This window comes from Mauremys reevesii, linkage group 8 (assembly GCF_016161935.1).
Source record: "Mauremys reevesii isolate NIE-2019 linkage group 8, ASM1616193v1, whole genome shotgun sequence".
Lineage (NCBI taxonomy): Eukaryota > Metazoa > Chordata > Testudines > Geoemydidae > Mauremys > Mauremys reevesii.
Window position 1 is genome coordinate 81,596,686 of NC_052630.1, and position 16,475 is coordinate 81,613,160.

The 16,475-nt window shown below is 38.7% G+C and overlaps 1 protein-coding gene across 12 annotated transcripts in view; it reads left to right on the forward strand.

Annotated features, from left to right (window-relative positions):
- The window catches only part of TTLL7 (tubulin tyrosine ligase like 7), a 121,369-nt gene that overhangs the window by 34,792 nt on the left and 70,102 nt on the right, over nucleotides 1-16,475 (forward strand). For 8 of the 12 annotated variants that reach the window (XM_039483956.1, XM_039483948.1, XM_039483955.1 and 5 more), the window contains 4 exons: nucleotides 10,227-10,404; nucleotides 10,609-10,740; nucleotides 14,652-14,773; nucleotides 15,475-15,542. In XM_039483956.1, the coding sequence (XP_039339890.1) occupies nucleotides 10,227-10,404; nucleotides 10,609-10,740; nucleotides 14,652-14,773; nucleotides 15,475-15,542 (500 nt within the window). Of the gene's footprint in view, nucleotides 1-2,961; nucleotides 3,153-10,226; nucleotides 10,405-10,608; nucleotides 10,741-14,651; nucleotides 14,774-15,474; nucleotides 15,543-16,475 lie in introns of all 12 variants that reach the window. The other 4 variants (XM_039483957.1, XM_039483958.1, XM_039483960.1 and 1 more) reach the window with 1 other exon arrangement.

Consider the following 16,475-nt stretch of genomic DNA (forward strand, 5'->3'; position numbering starts at 1 on the left):
CCAGCAACTCCAGTGTACTCCACATGTTTGCTGCAGAAAGCTGGCATGGTCAGCTGGGAAGATGTCCTTCCTGTTTGCTCTGTGTGGAATTTCAAAAATTCAGGGGGCTTTAAATTGGGAGGGGCGCATGCCTGTGTACCTGGCTGCAGGGCAAGAAGTAGAAACTGCTTACCAGAGTGCTCATGATGAGCATTGTGGGATACCTCCTGGAGGTTACTTAGGGTGACATAAGCAAGTACTGTGACACTGTGTTGCTCTAACTTTGTTGCAAAAAGCTCTATGCCGCTTGCTGAGGTGGGTTTATTATGTTGGCATAGCAGGAGATTTAAATTGGCAGGAGGTGTGTACACCTCCACTGTTTTGTTGATGAAACTTGACTTGTCAACAAAACTGTGTAGTGTACACAAGGCCTTAATCTGGAAGTTCTGCTTACTGAATCAGAATAACTCCACTCTGGGGGTACAACTTCACACCTTGCTCTGCTGGGGGGATCCAGAGGAAGCAGTGCAGCCTTGGGGGAGGGACAGAGCCAGGGGAACTGTGGGTGTCCTTGACCTCCATATGGATGCTCCTGCTCCTGTTAGCATGGTTAGACCAGGGATAGACTGAGGCTTGGGAGCCATAAGTGGCTCTTTAATGTGTCTCCTACAGCTCTTTGCAGCGCATGGATTAAAACAGCAAAGAATCCTGTGGCACCTTATCCTAAAGTTGGCCGGGCTCTGATACATGGATTAAAACAGTGATTTAATTATTAACCAGTCTAAGTTATTAACCAATCAGGATGCTTTTACTATGTTATTAACCAATTGTAGAATACTTGTCAGTCATTTTGCTGTGAAAATAATATATATATGAAACCATGAATTCACACTACTGTGGCTCTTTTGGGTAATGTTGATTGCTAATTTGGCTCCTGAATCACTGAAGTCAGAGTATTACTAGGTTAGAGCAAGGGAATGGGAGCTAGGATTTTGTTCTTGTTGTTCTGTTCCTTGTATTGCCACTGACTTGCTGTGTAACCTAGGACAAATCAGTCAGTTTCTCTGTGTCTCTGTTTGCAGTTCTATAGAATGGGCAGAAGTGTCATGCAATATTTTGCAGGGTGTTGTGAGACTGAATTCACACAATTGGGTTGCGAGGTATTTTGGGTCTTTGGGATGAAAGGTGTTAATTAAAATATTCTTTCTTCTCTCTTTGATTAAATATTTAAAGAAATTGAAAAAAGATTCTTTGGTTTTGCTGAAGCCTCTTTTTAATTTTACATCAATACTAGTTGGAGTCGCCGATAAAGTCAACTTTGAATTGATTTTATGCAGTAATATGGCAGTGAACATGGATAGAGTCTTCTTGCTAGTACCCTAATATTAATTTTTCATCACTTCCCAGCTTTTGTACAATATGTGTATTAGTTGGGCAGTACTACTAAATTCTATGTACTTCTCATGTGTCTGCCTGCTGGGTTATAATTGTGTGGATTTGTTTGTCTTTTTGTTTGGAAGAATCGGAGGGATGTTGAATAGCATTTTTTCATATTGTTTGACATGTTATAGAATGATGTATACACCAGAGGGTTTGAAAAAATGCCCACTGGACGCTCAGGATCCCAAAGCAGAAACAGGTAGAAGCTAGGATTCTCCAAGGAGGGTTAGTTAGGCATCTGACTCCCACAGAAATTCAATGAGACATGCGCATCTAACTCTTTCAGGTCCCTTTAAAACCCTAGCCAAGGTGTTCTGTTATTTTTAGAAACTGTTTTTAATTTTTTCCTGTTGTGCAATGTTTAATTTCTTTCCTTTGTTCTCCTGTATTTAAACAGCTGTGTATACACTACATTTTTGCCCTAAAATTTCCCACCATTGCTACCACTAGCGCAGCTGCTGTAGTGGTTGCAATTGTGCAGACCAACCAATAATACTCTGCCAATCACTTTATCCTGCTTAGAGCAGATTTGAATGTTGCAGTGGTTAAAATGTTGGCAACTACCAATCTACACAAGTACTCCCACCATTGCTGTTCCCAGTGAAGCTATACTGATGGTAGCAACAGTGGGGAAACTTCAGAGCAATTACTGTAGGGTGGGCAGGAGTTCACTATGTACGCAGGAGCCTCCTCGTTTCAGTTTCATATGTTAGAAAACCATAGACAGACATTTACCTCAGTGTGACGATTAGTTTGTACCCAGACCTTAGACTTTGAATGTGTTACTGGACATTTTGAATCAGATTCTGGATTCTGGGCTGCAGGCCAGTGTCTGTCAATTTGCATTTCATCGTGCTGTCAGTGTGCCATCCCGGGTGCTAGACTAGCAACCATTCTGATGTGCCAGGATCTGAATTTAGATGATGTAATTCACAACCATAGACTCTGCAAGCCTCATTTAGAAATTATAGTCTCTGTCCAGAAACACTGATGGAGCTAGGCAGTGCAGCCCTGGAATATATTAGAGCTAATAGGCCAGATTCTGTGATGTGGATAAGGGGTACTTGCTTTAACTCATCTTTGTGTTTATATCCCTGATCCTGAGGCCATCCTGGCAGTTGGCTAGTACCTGACATGCATTTGAGAAGCCTTCTGCTCTAACTTATACCAGCTGCCAGTGACTCTAAGAGGTTATTTTGACAATCAGGGATCAGCTGGGCATAAGGAAGCATGTAACAGATGCAGAGGCATATAGGGTGGACAGGGCATATAGGGTGAAAGACAGAGGTCTGCTGCCAGAAGCACAGGGGGTCTGGGTGGGAAGGAGGCACTTGGGAATGGGAGAAGACAGTAAAGCAGTAGTGCTTCCCTTCTTTCTCCATCCAGCAAAACTTTAGAGAATTTAGGCTCTTATATTTTAGAGGGAAGCAGGGTTTGAGTGGGATACAAAACTAAGTGTATAATTCAGACTTAGTTACAACCTTGAATATGGAGCAACTGGGATCATTCCATAATGAAGATCTGAATTCTGTAAATCTGCAGGAAAGTGACATTCACCTGAGAGACAAGCTGGAAAGGACATCTGAGAATGGATTAGTACTAGAGTAAAGATTTTGTTTTGCTTGATCAGAAATTGGTCTTACGTATCAGAGCTCTTTCTCCACTGAAACATCGAAAACCAGCCTTGCCAAACCTACTCCATTATCTTCTTGGGAGTGATATTTTTTTGATAGGTGAGTAAAATATCATTAGTCTTATTTTCTTCTGTCATCATTTTAGTAAAATTTTGAGCCTGGCTGGTAAAGTTACATGCCAGTTTGCCTTCACACTACGGACATTCTTACACAGAATTTTATGAGTTGCCATATTGGATTAGCCCATTGGTGCATGTAGTCTGATATCCTGCAGAAAATGTGTCCAATCCCTGATGCTTCAGATGAAGATGCACCATCACTTCCCAACCCCCTCCAAAAAAACCCCCAAAAAACCAAATAAAAACCCAACCTCGTAATGAACCTTGCCAAATATGCAATGCTGTGTATGGGCATGCAGAAAAGTTATTCATTCCTTCAGTGATCTTAAGCACAAGATTTAATTACCTTAAGAGAAGTGGGTTTTTCTTATTCTGCCTATGTTTGTTCTAAATTCACTTCCTTTTCATTTGTTCTTTGTTCTCATGTTAAAGGAAGGGGTAAAAAGCGAGAACAAGTCACTTTTCATTATGCCCATTTCATGTACTGTCTGTTGGTTAATCACGTGAAAGGGCTCCATGCTTGTATACCTGAACTGACTCTTAAAGAAATACTGCACTTAAGAATCTAATTATGTGCACACAGCAGACTTCTTGGTGCCTCCTGCAAAGTCTTCTCTCTGGCAACCTGTGTTCCTCTCTCAAAGTTATAGGCTGGTTGCTACAATATCTTTCATAATTTAAAATACTTAATTCAGGTCTCCTCTAACTCCTTTTTTCCAGACTAACCATCAAGTGAAATCTTTAAATCAAGACTGGAAGTCTTTCTAAAAGATGTACTTTAGCTAAACCAGAAGTTACAGTATTGAACTTCTGCAGAAATTAGTGGTCTGTAAGTCCTAGGCTATCCCTTGACTCCTGCTTTGTAACTATAGTTCTATTTCTATTTCATAAAGTTGTACTGAGCCAGTCATTTTAAGATGCTATTTTAAATTAAGAGCGTGAGGAGTGAAAATGCAGGCAGTTTTTGAAAGTCTGTACTTTCCATTTTTTATTTCAAGGATTCTACTCTGAAGTGCATAGTTGGGAATCTCAATAATAATAATAATACATGACTCTTATTTAGCACATTTTATCCATAGATCTCAAACTGCTTACAAAGGAGGTATCATTTCATCAATATCTACTATATAAGATGCAAAATTGTCTTTTTTTAAACATGCAATACATGTCATTATATACTAATATAACTAAGAGTATATACTTTCTCTGTGAGGCATTTATGAAATATAAACCAAAACAGAGTCTAGGCCATTATAACACCATTTCAAATGGAGAGAGCTAAAGTATACAGATAAAATTATTATTTGCATTTCTAGGTAATTATCTGCAATAAACTATCTGTTTTGCTGAACAGAACTCTAATTGGTGATAAGGGGGTAGGAAGCCATTTCTATTTTAGAGGCAATGAAGGGCTGCCCTGGATAATAGTTTCATAGAATTATCAATACTTTCTGAAGTAATGGACTGTAGTATGACTGTCATGTCCATGCTACATGCTGAAAGAGCGCACAGTAAAGAAAACATGAGACAGCCTAACGTGGTATTTTATATTCACTTGTGATGGTAGGAATGTGTTCTGTAAATTTATTAGATTTACCAGACACAAGCAGCGTGGTTGCTGGTTTACTTTTAGGGGATAAGTGAAAAATGTACCTTGCCAATATTTCTGCTCATTGTTGTGATTACTGAATAAAGCTGGTGTTCCTCAGCATTTCCCTTTTGACAGACAGACTAGTCTTGTCAATTAGCACATTTTCTAGTGTTTAATTATGTGAGCTTATACAAATAGAAATGGGCATAAGCATGTGCTGCTGTAGCATATTACTTTATACTACAGTCTTCTAGTCTGATTTTAGCTTTTAGTGTACTAATTCTTAGACTGCAAGCAGAATACTTCTCCAAAGTATGCATTTGGCTGTCAGTCTGAAGCATGCTATCACTCTAATGCTAGCCTCAGGGGTAGGGTCGGAGCAAGCCAATAAATAGTCTGGTTGTGCCCTAAAAGTGGAAGACCTCTTGGAAGCAATATTTTTTTTTTTAAAAGGCTTAACACAACTTTCAACAAAAAAATGTACTTCAGATCTAGTTAAGGGGTGGGGAGAGCCCTTTTGGAAAAAGGATGCATGGAGGGTCAACCATCCTTCCGGGCAATCTTGAAAGGACTAATCTTACTTTTGTACCTGTTCCTGATCTCTGGTACACTGCGAGTACTGCAGTGTAGCTTATAAGAGCAGCGTTTACTTGTGAAAAGTATACATCACAACATTTGTCACAGCAGAGCTCCTAACTTTCCCCTTTGTGCCCCCTTGAGGACACATGCTCATTGCCATCAAATATTTTACATGCAAAAACTAACCAACCAAAACAATATTAACACAAAGACAGGATGTACAAAAGATAAGGCTTTCATGAAAATGTGAGCACTCCAAAATTGCAGGTATTGTACATACTTTTTATTTCTGGTTAATATTTGTGTACACATTTAATATGTTATATGTATAATGTGTGTGAGTTTCCAAGGAAGTCTCACCTCCAACCAGAGCTCATTCTTCCTTATTTAGGTAACACATCTTTATTTTCCCCCAAACAAGCATACCTGTCACCTTGGTTATGAAAGGAACCATGTTCCATCACTTTTTGAAACCAGACCAGAATGGTAAAACTAGTCTGAATCTGGATCAGATACTAGTTTGTGCTAAATTATATATAATCTTTCCCCCAAATATACATGAACATCAAGCAATATTTTCTTTTAAGCCTCTGCTTCCAGTATTGCTTAATCAGAGTGTTTTGTTTATTAGGAGTTAAGCAGGCCTTAGAGGTATACAACAGTTTAGGGTTTAGAGCCCTTGACTCATGTGGGCTGAAAGGTTACACAGCAGCAATAAGACTTAGGCCTGGTCTACACTAAGAAGGGGGGTCGAACTAGGGTACGCAAATTCAGCTACGTGAATAGCGTAGCTGAATTCGAAGTACCCTAGTTCGACCTACTCACCCGTCCAGACGCGGCAGGGTCGAACTCCGCGACTCCCCCGTCGACTCCGCCACCGCTGTTTGCAGTGGTGGAGTACCGGAGTCGACCGCAGCACTTCCGGAGTTCGAACTATTGCGTCTAGATCAGACGCGATAGTTCGAACTCCGAGAAGTCGAACTCACCTTCTGGGTCGACGCGGTAAGTGTAAACCTACCCTTAGTCAGTTTAACATAACATTAGCTCATCACATACCTGGATTCATGTGTTATATTGTACTGTCTCACTGTAGCTACAGTATTTAGCAATCTTAGAACAATTTAATATATATCAAACATTCTGAAACTGTTTACTATCTGAGTGTCAATGTGTTACATGAGCTTAGTTGTAGGACCGCACCTGACTCAAAATGTTTGAGCTGTGCTGATATGTCAACTTTTATTCTGGTATTACTTTTTTCTATCCATTCTGCTACATTAAACAGGTGAGGATTCTATTCTTTAACTGTAGACAAAAGAGCGGATAACTAGTCATCAGCCCTCTTTTCATTTTTGGCCTGATACAAAGACTGTTGAAGTCAATGGAAAGTCAAGGGGATCTCAGCTGACCTGGATTGAAAAGCAAAAGACTTTGGATGAGATAAACTTCTTAAAACAGGAGGTTAACCTGTTATACTCCTGGAGGAATTCTGCACCAAAATTCTGTGCACAGTATTCTAAAATTCTGCATATTTTATTTGTCAAAATAATGCAATAAAATCACTCTGGTTTCAATTATTTCTGTAATTTATTTAAACTACAATACAATGGATGAAGAATGGGAGTGGGAAGCATTAGAGGAAATCCCCAACCCCCCTGGCCTAGTAGTCATGTATTTTTAAGCCTTACTGTGCCTGCTCTCTATTTTTTATTTGAGTGATTTGTTTTAAGATTTCTGTTTATAATCTAGGCTCGGAGACTTTTTGGATAGAATTTCATCATTTGTGGGATGTGTTGTTTTTATAATAGCAAAATACCCCTTTTAAATTATTTTGCTGCAGTGTCATGACTCTTTGGCCTCTGTTTTTCCCAACACAGAGTACATCTTAATGCCCATCTTGGCACATGTGTAGTTTATTGTACAGATCTGAGCATAGATCTGTAAAAGATCTTTAAAAAGCCATGTAGTTTGTACACAAGAACAAAAGCAAGAGCAAAACAGTTATTAAATGGATCCCCTTCATGAAAATTTGTATTTAAATATCAACATGAGAGACAACTCCTATTAATTAGGTAAGGCAGTTTGTCTTCTACCATATCTTCTCAAATACCCCTACTCTCCTCTGTAAAAGAATAAAACAAAAGGAGAAACCAGTCACCAATTTGAATACATTTTGGTCACTGCTGACTTGAACCAGAGTTGAACGGGTTGCTTAGAGGTGAGAGATGCCTTGTGCCAGTCTGAGCCATCTAGTTCCCAACCAGAAAAAATCTACCAAAATTGTACCATTGTGTACGCACTGTACCACACTTCCCTTTGACTTTTGAAGTAAAGATGTAATTAGCCTGTCATTTGGAAAGAGATATGAGCAAGGGTTCTGAAGATATTCTGTTCTGTTAAAGGACTATCAGTCATGTCAGTCATTAGCACAAAGTAAACACTATGGGCTGCACCTTCAAAATTTGGCACTCTATATTTGTAGGTAAGACAAGAAAATGTTTAGGAACATATGCAGAGAGTGACACATCATTAGACGTGTATAACATTTAAATTTGTGAGAATTAATACATGCATATTTATAACCGTTTCTTTTTTGCGCTTCCACGGCGCTCCGCCTTTTTTTTTCTTTTTTTCTTTTTTGCGCTTCTGTGGTGCTCCAGACGCTTTTTTTTTTTTAGTTTTTTTGCTTGGGGCGGCTGGAGCCACCTTATGATCGCCTTATATCCGAATTTGCGTTATTGCGAGGCGCGTTATAGCAGGGTTCCCCTGTATAATGTGTGTGACTTAACATCTGCATATTGCTTCAACTTTGGAAATCTGTGGTTTGTCATCACATTTATCCTAGACTGAAATCAAATAAAGCAGGAGTGCTTCACATTGTCTTACAGCTATTTTAAAGCATTTGTGCAAATACAACATACTTAAACTATATATAAAGCCATCCCAAAGCACCTTTAACCACATTCATAATTGCATGAAAGAAATTCAAGTACTTAAAAATTATAGAAGCAATTTAAACTATTTGTCTTTCCATGCAGAATTCATGAATTTTGAGTCTGAAACACTTTTTGGGGGGCATTTTGCCAAAGAAAGCTTCTTTTTTTTGTTCTTATAATTTTTTCTGCGATATGGAAGCATGACTGAATGCATGCTGCCAGTATAGTAAAATATTTAGGGCAATATTTGATCCTGATTCAGAGTTGGTTTTTTAAAGTTTTTGCCAGGCATTTTGATGTGTATAGACAGATTTTTAAAAACACTTTAGTATGTGAGATTTCAAATGTTATATAAATACAGTATTCCCAGGCCAAAAATAAACTAAGAAGTAGGTAAGGTAGAAAGTACATATCAGTAATATAGGGTAAAACAAAAGAGTACTTTATAAGGTTGATGTGATTATTCCCAAAACAAGCATTAATAACCCAGGAAATTCAGAGATATGGTTACCCTTAAGAAATATAAACACATTAAAATATGTAAATACAGAATTCAGGCACTTAAACAACCTAAACCAGTGGTGGGCAACCAGCAGCCCGTCAGGGATATTCGCTGGCAAGCTGCCGGACAGTTTGTTTGCATTTGCACGGCCTCCTGCAGCTCCCAGTGGCCACGGTTTGCTGTTACCGGCCAATGGGAGCTGCGGGAAGCGGTGGCCAGTAAATTTTTAACGGATTACAAGTTCTTACTGAATGTGTATTTCCAAAGAGTCAGTGCAGCTGACATGCTAAGGCAACTGCTAGAAAAATATCAAGAACAAGGAAGACCTCTCTATATGACTGCCCTAGATCTTAGAAAGGCTTTTGACCTGATCAGCATAAAGGGCATTTTTCAGTTGCTAGGGAGAATTGACTCTCCCCGCTGCTTCATCCTTAGTTTGTGTCAATCCTCTCATAATGGCATGAAGGCTATAGTCCACTATGATGATCAATCTAACAGTTTTGAAATCTGCATCATCATCATCTTCATCATCAAACAAGTTAAAATTAATGCATGTGTGATAAGGCAGGGCTTTTCCCCAGCTGCCAAATGACTCATTGCCATACCCATCATCTCTTTGATGCAGTTTTATTGTCCATCTTAACAACAAACACAACAGGTCCCCAGCTCACATCTTGGGCTCTCCCTGTCAGCTCTCCCAGAGGACTTTGGCAGTCCTGCTTCCTGCCTCTCTTGCTCTCTTCCTGAGCAAGTTCTTTCTCACAGTATCACTGTTCCCTTCCAGATTTGTTCTCACTGAAATTCCTTTTGACCCTTTATAGGCCAGAAAAAGTCCCGTCCCCTTAATTGATACAATGGGTTACACCTGCTCTGACACAAGAGTGCTGGACCTACTTCAGTCACAGGGGCCAGTCACCCTATGACAGCATGTTAGTGTCTGTGGTCCCAGGTTATATGAAACTGATTTAATAAACATTCAACAAATGGTCTCACTTTTTTCCCCTCATGGTGATGGGAGCATGCATAATATTGTACTACATTATTTAAAACCCTGACATTTTCAGTATGGTTGGAACTTACCAGGAATTCAGTGCACTTTGCTGAGAATAAAAGTTCCTAGAGTGATTGAATCTAATAACAAATCATGTAAACATCTTAGATAGACAAACTGTAATAAGTGAAACCTTATAACCCCTTTTTCAAGAACAGAGACAGCTAAAGGGTTTTTATTTACCATAAATTAAACAGAAAACTACCTTTTGGATTTCTGCATTTTGATGAATAAATTGGCATATTTTTTCTAACTTGCTTTCTTTTAGAGGCCTAATCATCAGTTTTGGGTACACACATTGCCAAAAACAAAAGGAAGAAACAGTTTTAAATGTGCTTCTATAGCAGTTACGCTTTATCAGTTATTCCTTTATAATGAAATCCTTTTTAATGCAGATACCTGTCTCTTCGATAATTGAGAGTCACCATAATCAGAGATGGAAATGGTATGACACAGGCTTTGAATCATTTGACTTTGAAGGCCTTCATGGTTTTCTGAGAACTTGGAACAGAACTGGGACACCTGGGTCTGTGCAGCCCCATGTTATAATGCCATCCTTGCCTAATGAAGGAGGTAGGCAAATTGATTATAGAACTCTTGTATTTTTAATATGGCTCATTAATGATGGTGTTTCAACATGCTTGTAACTATTAATCAGTCTTAATCAAAGTTTACTAATATGTAACTCACATTGCTTTTGTACTATGGTTCTTTTAGTTATGTGCATTATTTTATGTATTGTGGTATTGTTGATTGTTATAAACATTATTTTCAAAGATAACCAAGGAACCTCTTGTCTGACCTTGAGTTCAGAACTGCCTTACCAAAGGACAATTAAAAGAAAAGTCAGAAAGAAGAAAAAGAATGGAATCATCACTGCAAACGTTGCTGGCACAAAATATGAAATTGGTAGGAGGCTGCAGATTTTGCTTATTTTTAATAGCTACTGGTGAGTGTGAAAAGGGTTGAAATCAGACAGCAGGGGTAAAATAAAAAGTAGAATCAGGAAGGAAAGAGAACTTTCACTGTTGTATGACCTGATCCAAAACCTCTTGAAGGAAATGGAAAGACTCCAGTGACTTTAATGGAGTTTGGGTCAGGCCCATAGTGAATTAATGCCATTGGTTTTCTTTTTAAACACAGGAATCTTTCTATGTTGTGTTATAATATATACCCGCTGGTCTTGCGTGCGTTGTGCACCATAAATCCTGTTTTGTTACTCAAGATTAAGCCTGTTATTAAAATATCAACAACCAATTAATAAAGCTTTAGGAAAAAATCTCAATTATGAGTTTAGCTAAATAATTAGAATTTACACCTTTCTTTACTTACTTAAGATTTTAATGTCAAATTGTCTAATAATTACATATAAGTCTCTCTAAGAAACTGATTATGTTCATGCATTTATTACACTTGAAGCTACTATTCCATTAATTTTATACATGGTCTTCATGATGTATGTGTGTATGGGGGGGAGGGGAAATACAAAACTAGATTCATATTTCTTAGCTTCAGATTTAAAAATAAAGTTTTTCGGAATGACATTTTAGCTTTTTGGAGATGGGGGTGGCCACTGCTGTTACTTGATGAAAACTGAACAATGACTATATTAAAAATATATTCTCTTATTCATGTAGCAATCTTCATAGTAGGCTTTCTCTGACATCTCTCCAGAGACAAATGGGCCAGTCTCCAGATACAAAGCATTTCCTTGCCAATGGAGGTCTCCTTAGTGAATGGCTGAGGTAGGAAACCCCTGTCTCCTTATACCTCCATCAAGCGATATCAGAATTTCAGGGAGTCGTTTAGGAGAGTATAAAATTGTTTCTGAACCTTATGATATCTGTGAGGCCTGTTCTGCTTGTTACCCATGTGGACTGATGGTCCAGGATCTTCTACGGGCCCAGGGTTTGAATTGGAAGAAAAAAGGTAGTAGTGGAATTCTTCTGAAATCTGTCTGCAAAATAAGCTCCATCCACAGATGATGGTGCATAAGATCAAAATATATGTACTCTGCTGGGCTCTGTGCGCTTATATTCCCTTCATTTGGGGTTCAGATACATCCAAGGGGTTTTCTGCATTCCTTGGGCTTGATTTCCCCCCTTGGTAGGGCTTCAGTGCTCTGCTAGACATATCTCCTTGCTTAGGAAAAGTAAAAGGATGTATTGAGCCAGGATAGGAAAATGAACTGTGACTCAGACGGTAAAATCTCCATAGTGTGATTCTCCCTCTCCTTTCTAGCATGCTTTGGTTAGCATTGAAACAGTTGACAAATTTAATTTAGATTCTCAGCGTTCACACTTAACAACCCACTGCAGCTGCACAGTTATGAGGGCTAGGTTCACAGTTGGAATGTAGGTGCCTAACTTAAACTTCAAGTGCCCAAGTCCAACATTTAGGCACAATTGGCATTCACAAAACCACCACTCAGCTGCTGCCTATCCCTGTAGGTGCTTAAAGTCTCTAGATACTAACATTTTCACTGGTAAAATCGTCTAGGTGCCTAAACTTCAGCACTGACCATGTGTGCAGCTACCTAAGTCCTGACACCTCCCAGCAGCTTGGCAACTTACTTATGGTTAAGCCCCAGCCTTTGAGGCCTGATCTGAGCACCCCTAAACCTGTAAAAAGATGCCAGTGGTGGTGCTCCCTTTATATGTGCCTTTTTAGGTGCCTAACTCTCCCCAAGCGTTGTACAGGGAGCCTGGGAGCCTAACTCAGGGTAGATGGCAGGGTTCCTAAAAGTTAGGTGCTGCAACACTGACAGCCTCTCTCTCTGTCCCTTTTGTGAATCTAGCTCTTCATTTAAAATAATGCAACTTTTGAGTCTACAGTACAAAATGGCAGCTTGCATATGCAGCGTTTCCATATTCCATCAGTTAGATTCTTGCCTTTTCCCTGGGAAAGGAGGCCTCTCAGCTGCTCAAGGAATGGTAACAGGTCAATCCTGTTTCTTCACTCCCCTGCCAATTCCTCCTTACTCTCACCTGGAATGATGGAGCCAGTTTTCCCAGCTCCCTTCTCACTCCTTCACCTTCTAGCACAAATAGAAACAGACCTGGATCTCATGGTTCGCTGAGTTCTGGCATACTGCCTTCAGCTCTCCTTCTTCAGTCTGGGCAGGCAGACTGATGAAGTCTTTGGACAGAACAATCCTCCTCCACTAGATACAAGAATTTCAACAGCAAGTAGCCCCAGTAGCATATAACAAGCATATCCTCTTCCATTCATAGTGACTGCTCTTTATTGGGAAGGAGTTGAAGTGCAGCCATATTTAGATGACTGGTTGTTAGAAGCCAAAGTCCAGATTGCAGTTCAGTAAGCGTGTTTCTCTTCTTTTATCATTGGAGTTTATCATAAATCTAGAATACTCTAAAACCAGCCTAGGATCTAGTCCTTCTTTTAATTATGGTCTTTGTTGTGTAAGCAGACCCTAATCCATCAGGATTGATGGGAGCTGGCCCATTCTGCATTCAAGACTATTTGCAGCAGTTGGGAAAACTTGTTCACCATGAGCCAACAGGAGGCTTCTCATGTTAAACAGCTAATCCAAAGAAAGAGGAGGACCAACAGGCATAGATGCATCATCTATCTCTGGTCATGATTCTTGGAGACATTTACTATGAATCAATGGGAAGGGGGAAAATAGCAGTACTCTTCCAAACTCTGCCTACTAATCAAGCTCTGCCTACATCCCATACCAGAATGAGTTTCCACTCACAGTAGCTTCTGAGGTCTCGTAGGCTTCCTGGTCTTGACTTCCATCAGTGGGGCTTGTGTGTACTGTGCGTATCTTCATACTATGACTCCTGTCACTCTTCTTTCTTGCATGTTTTTGATCAGCAGTAAGATCATTTAAATTTCAGTACTTTAAATGTTCATCACTGGGATTCAGTGTTAACGCCCAGTGAGGTCAGTAGGGATATTGTATACCTCTCAGAGCTATTGCTAAGAGTCACTTATGCCAATTGCTGAATGAATATGAGCAGGAAGCTCTTTAAAGCTCCCTACCTGTAAATCCAGGCTCTGTAAAATGTTCATATAGCAATACACAACTTTCTATAGAACTTTCTATAGATTGCCTTGTATGGTTTTAATTAGTTAAGGTCTTTGGCTGTTGAAATGACTGAATGTTTCTAATCTTAAGTGAGTTATAGAGACTTTTGATGGCCATGCAAATACTCAGCTGGTGATTTGACCACTAGGCCAAGTTTTGTCACATGGGGAAAGCTTCAAAACCAGAAATTGGACAGTCTCCCTCTGGAGAGAAGATATCAGAGCAAGTCTATTGTCAGATTGCTGAATGAACAGTTTTTAAAGAAATCGTGCTTACACTCAGGGAAATCTCTACTCCTGCAACATTACTTATGTGTGGCACATCCTTAGATTTATTTTTTTACATTAGAACAATGCACCAATTTGTTTGTAAGTATTAGACCCTTAACCCTTGTCTGCTGGCTTGAGTGGCACCTATAGTCATTGCTGCTGTAAAATTAACATATGTAATAACAAAGATAGTCTAAAATCCATTTGAGTCTAAGTGGATTGTTACTAAACTATTTTTGTACAATTTAGAAGCTCTTTGCAGTTCCCACTGCAGATTGCACTTTGCTCCCAGCTACAATGACACTATAATTAGTTATGCAATAGACAGATGGAGACTGTCCAAATTATCATAAATTGAACAATATGAACTCCATTAGCTTGTATGCTAATATTGTTCTGTGGCCAAGGGTGAATTTGTACTGAAAATTAATATTATGTTTTACATCTGGAAGATTCCTTTCAAAATATCATTTAAATGTATCACTTTTGTGTAGTTCGTTTAGTAATAGATGAGCTGGGGTTTGTGAAGACAAGAGATGAAGATGAGACTGCTAATCTCATATGGAGTGATTCTGCTGTGCAACAAGACAAGATTGCTGAGCTCCGAAACTACCAGGTAACATGCAACATACTTAATGTTTCTGAATCAGATGTTAAAAACACTATTCCATTCTGAAGTCATGAATTAATCACTTGGTATTCCTGGGTCAGTGCACCCATCAAAAGACTAGAAGGCAGAAACACCAGCTACATCAAATATTTTGATACTAAGGATTCTTAATTTCTATCTTGTTTTCCCAGTATGAAGTTTCTGTATCACTTGGCCTTTAGTGTCAACATCTTTGGTGTTCTAGGAGTGCTTCTGCTTGCCAGTGGCCTGTTGTGAGTGAATGATCAGAGATTGAGTGTTTTATTCAAACTACAGAAACATTTATAGGACAAATTGGATATGAGCTTGTATATTGTTAGATAATCAGAGCCCCTTTCCCTAGTATTTGTCCGTAAGTCATCTCCTTCCTTTTTAACATTAGTTTGTGACAACAGTATTTGTTTACATATAACTCTGAGTAAAAGGATCTGATTCTCTTCTCACTTGCCGTGAAGTCAGTGGAGATACATAGAAGTAAATCTTGCGGGAAAGGAGAATGGAGCCCATAACATCTAGAGTACTCTCTAGGATATCGAGCATAATTTAGAACAGTCTTTAGCAATTAATGTGTAATCTGATACTAATTTAATTGACTGTTTGAAATGTTTGTCTATAATATTTGTGCTAGAAACTCATAAAAATACCAACATTCACATTTTTTTTTCCAGAGAATCAACCATTTTCCAGGAATGGGAGAGATCTGTAGGAAGGATTTCTTAGCAAGAAACATGACCAAGTAACTTACTTCTTACTAATTTAGGAATGGCATTTGGAATGCAGATTTAAGTTCAGTCACTTTTCAAACATGTTTTTTTGATGTTGTACAATATTGAATTGTCTCTTATGAGAACTTTTTATTTCTACAGGGTACAATAACAGAGCCATGAAATCATTTCTGAGGTTCTCAGTAGTGTTGGCCCCAATCCTGCATGCTGTAGCACATAGATAGACTTCTGTGCCTGTCCTGTTGACTTCATTGGGGCTCCATAAATGCACAGTAGTCTGTCCACACAAGGCAAGATTGGAGCCTTACTTGTATTATAACATGTGCTTTAAGCACACTTGCGTATACATGATTTAGCAACAGAAACAGGAGTGGTGGGGACAAAGTATTCAAATATATTGATGTATAATAACTTAGTAATATATTATCTATTTAGAATAACAAGCAGTTGTCTCTATCTATCATCTATCATCTATCTATCTATCATCTATCTATCATAAGAAACTAGTCCTTCCCTTCTGTGGACTATCTTCTAAAATGTCAGTTGGGTTTTTTTTTTCATTATTGAAAAACATACAAGGTACTGAACAGAGACTCAGTGTAAATTGACACTGCTCCATTGAAATCAGTGAAGCTACAATGATTTATGCTGTCTGAGGATCTGGCCCAATGAGTATAACCTATAAGAAAAGAATATTAAATGGTGATTAATCAGCCTGTTACTAAGATAAAGAGGAGCTTTCCAAATGTGCACAGAAAGGTTTGTGAATATATTGATATATGTACAGTAAATTAGTTCAAAGTAATTTAAAAATACAGTGTACTGTTAATCTTTAGACCTAAAATTTGACCTACACTATGTCTGTTTTCTTCATGGAAATTTACATGTGTATTCCTGTTTTTACATGCGTACACACACAGCATACTGTTATTTATTTGTATTAC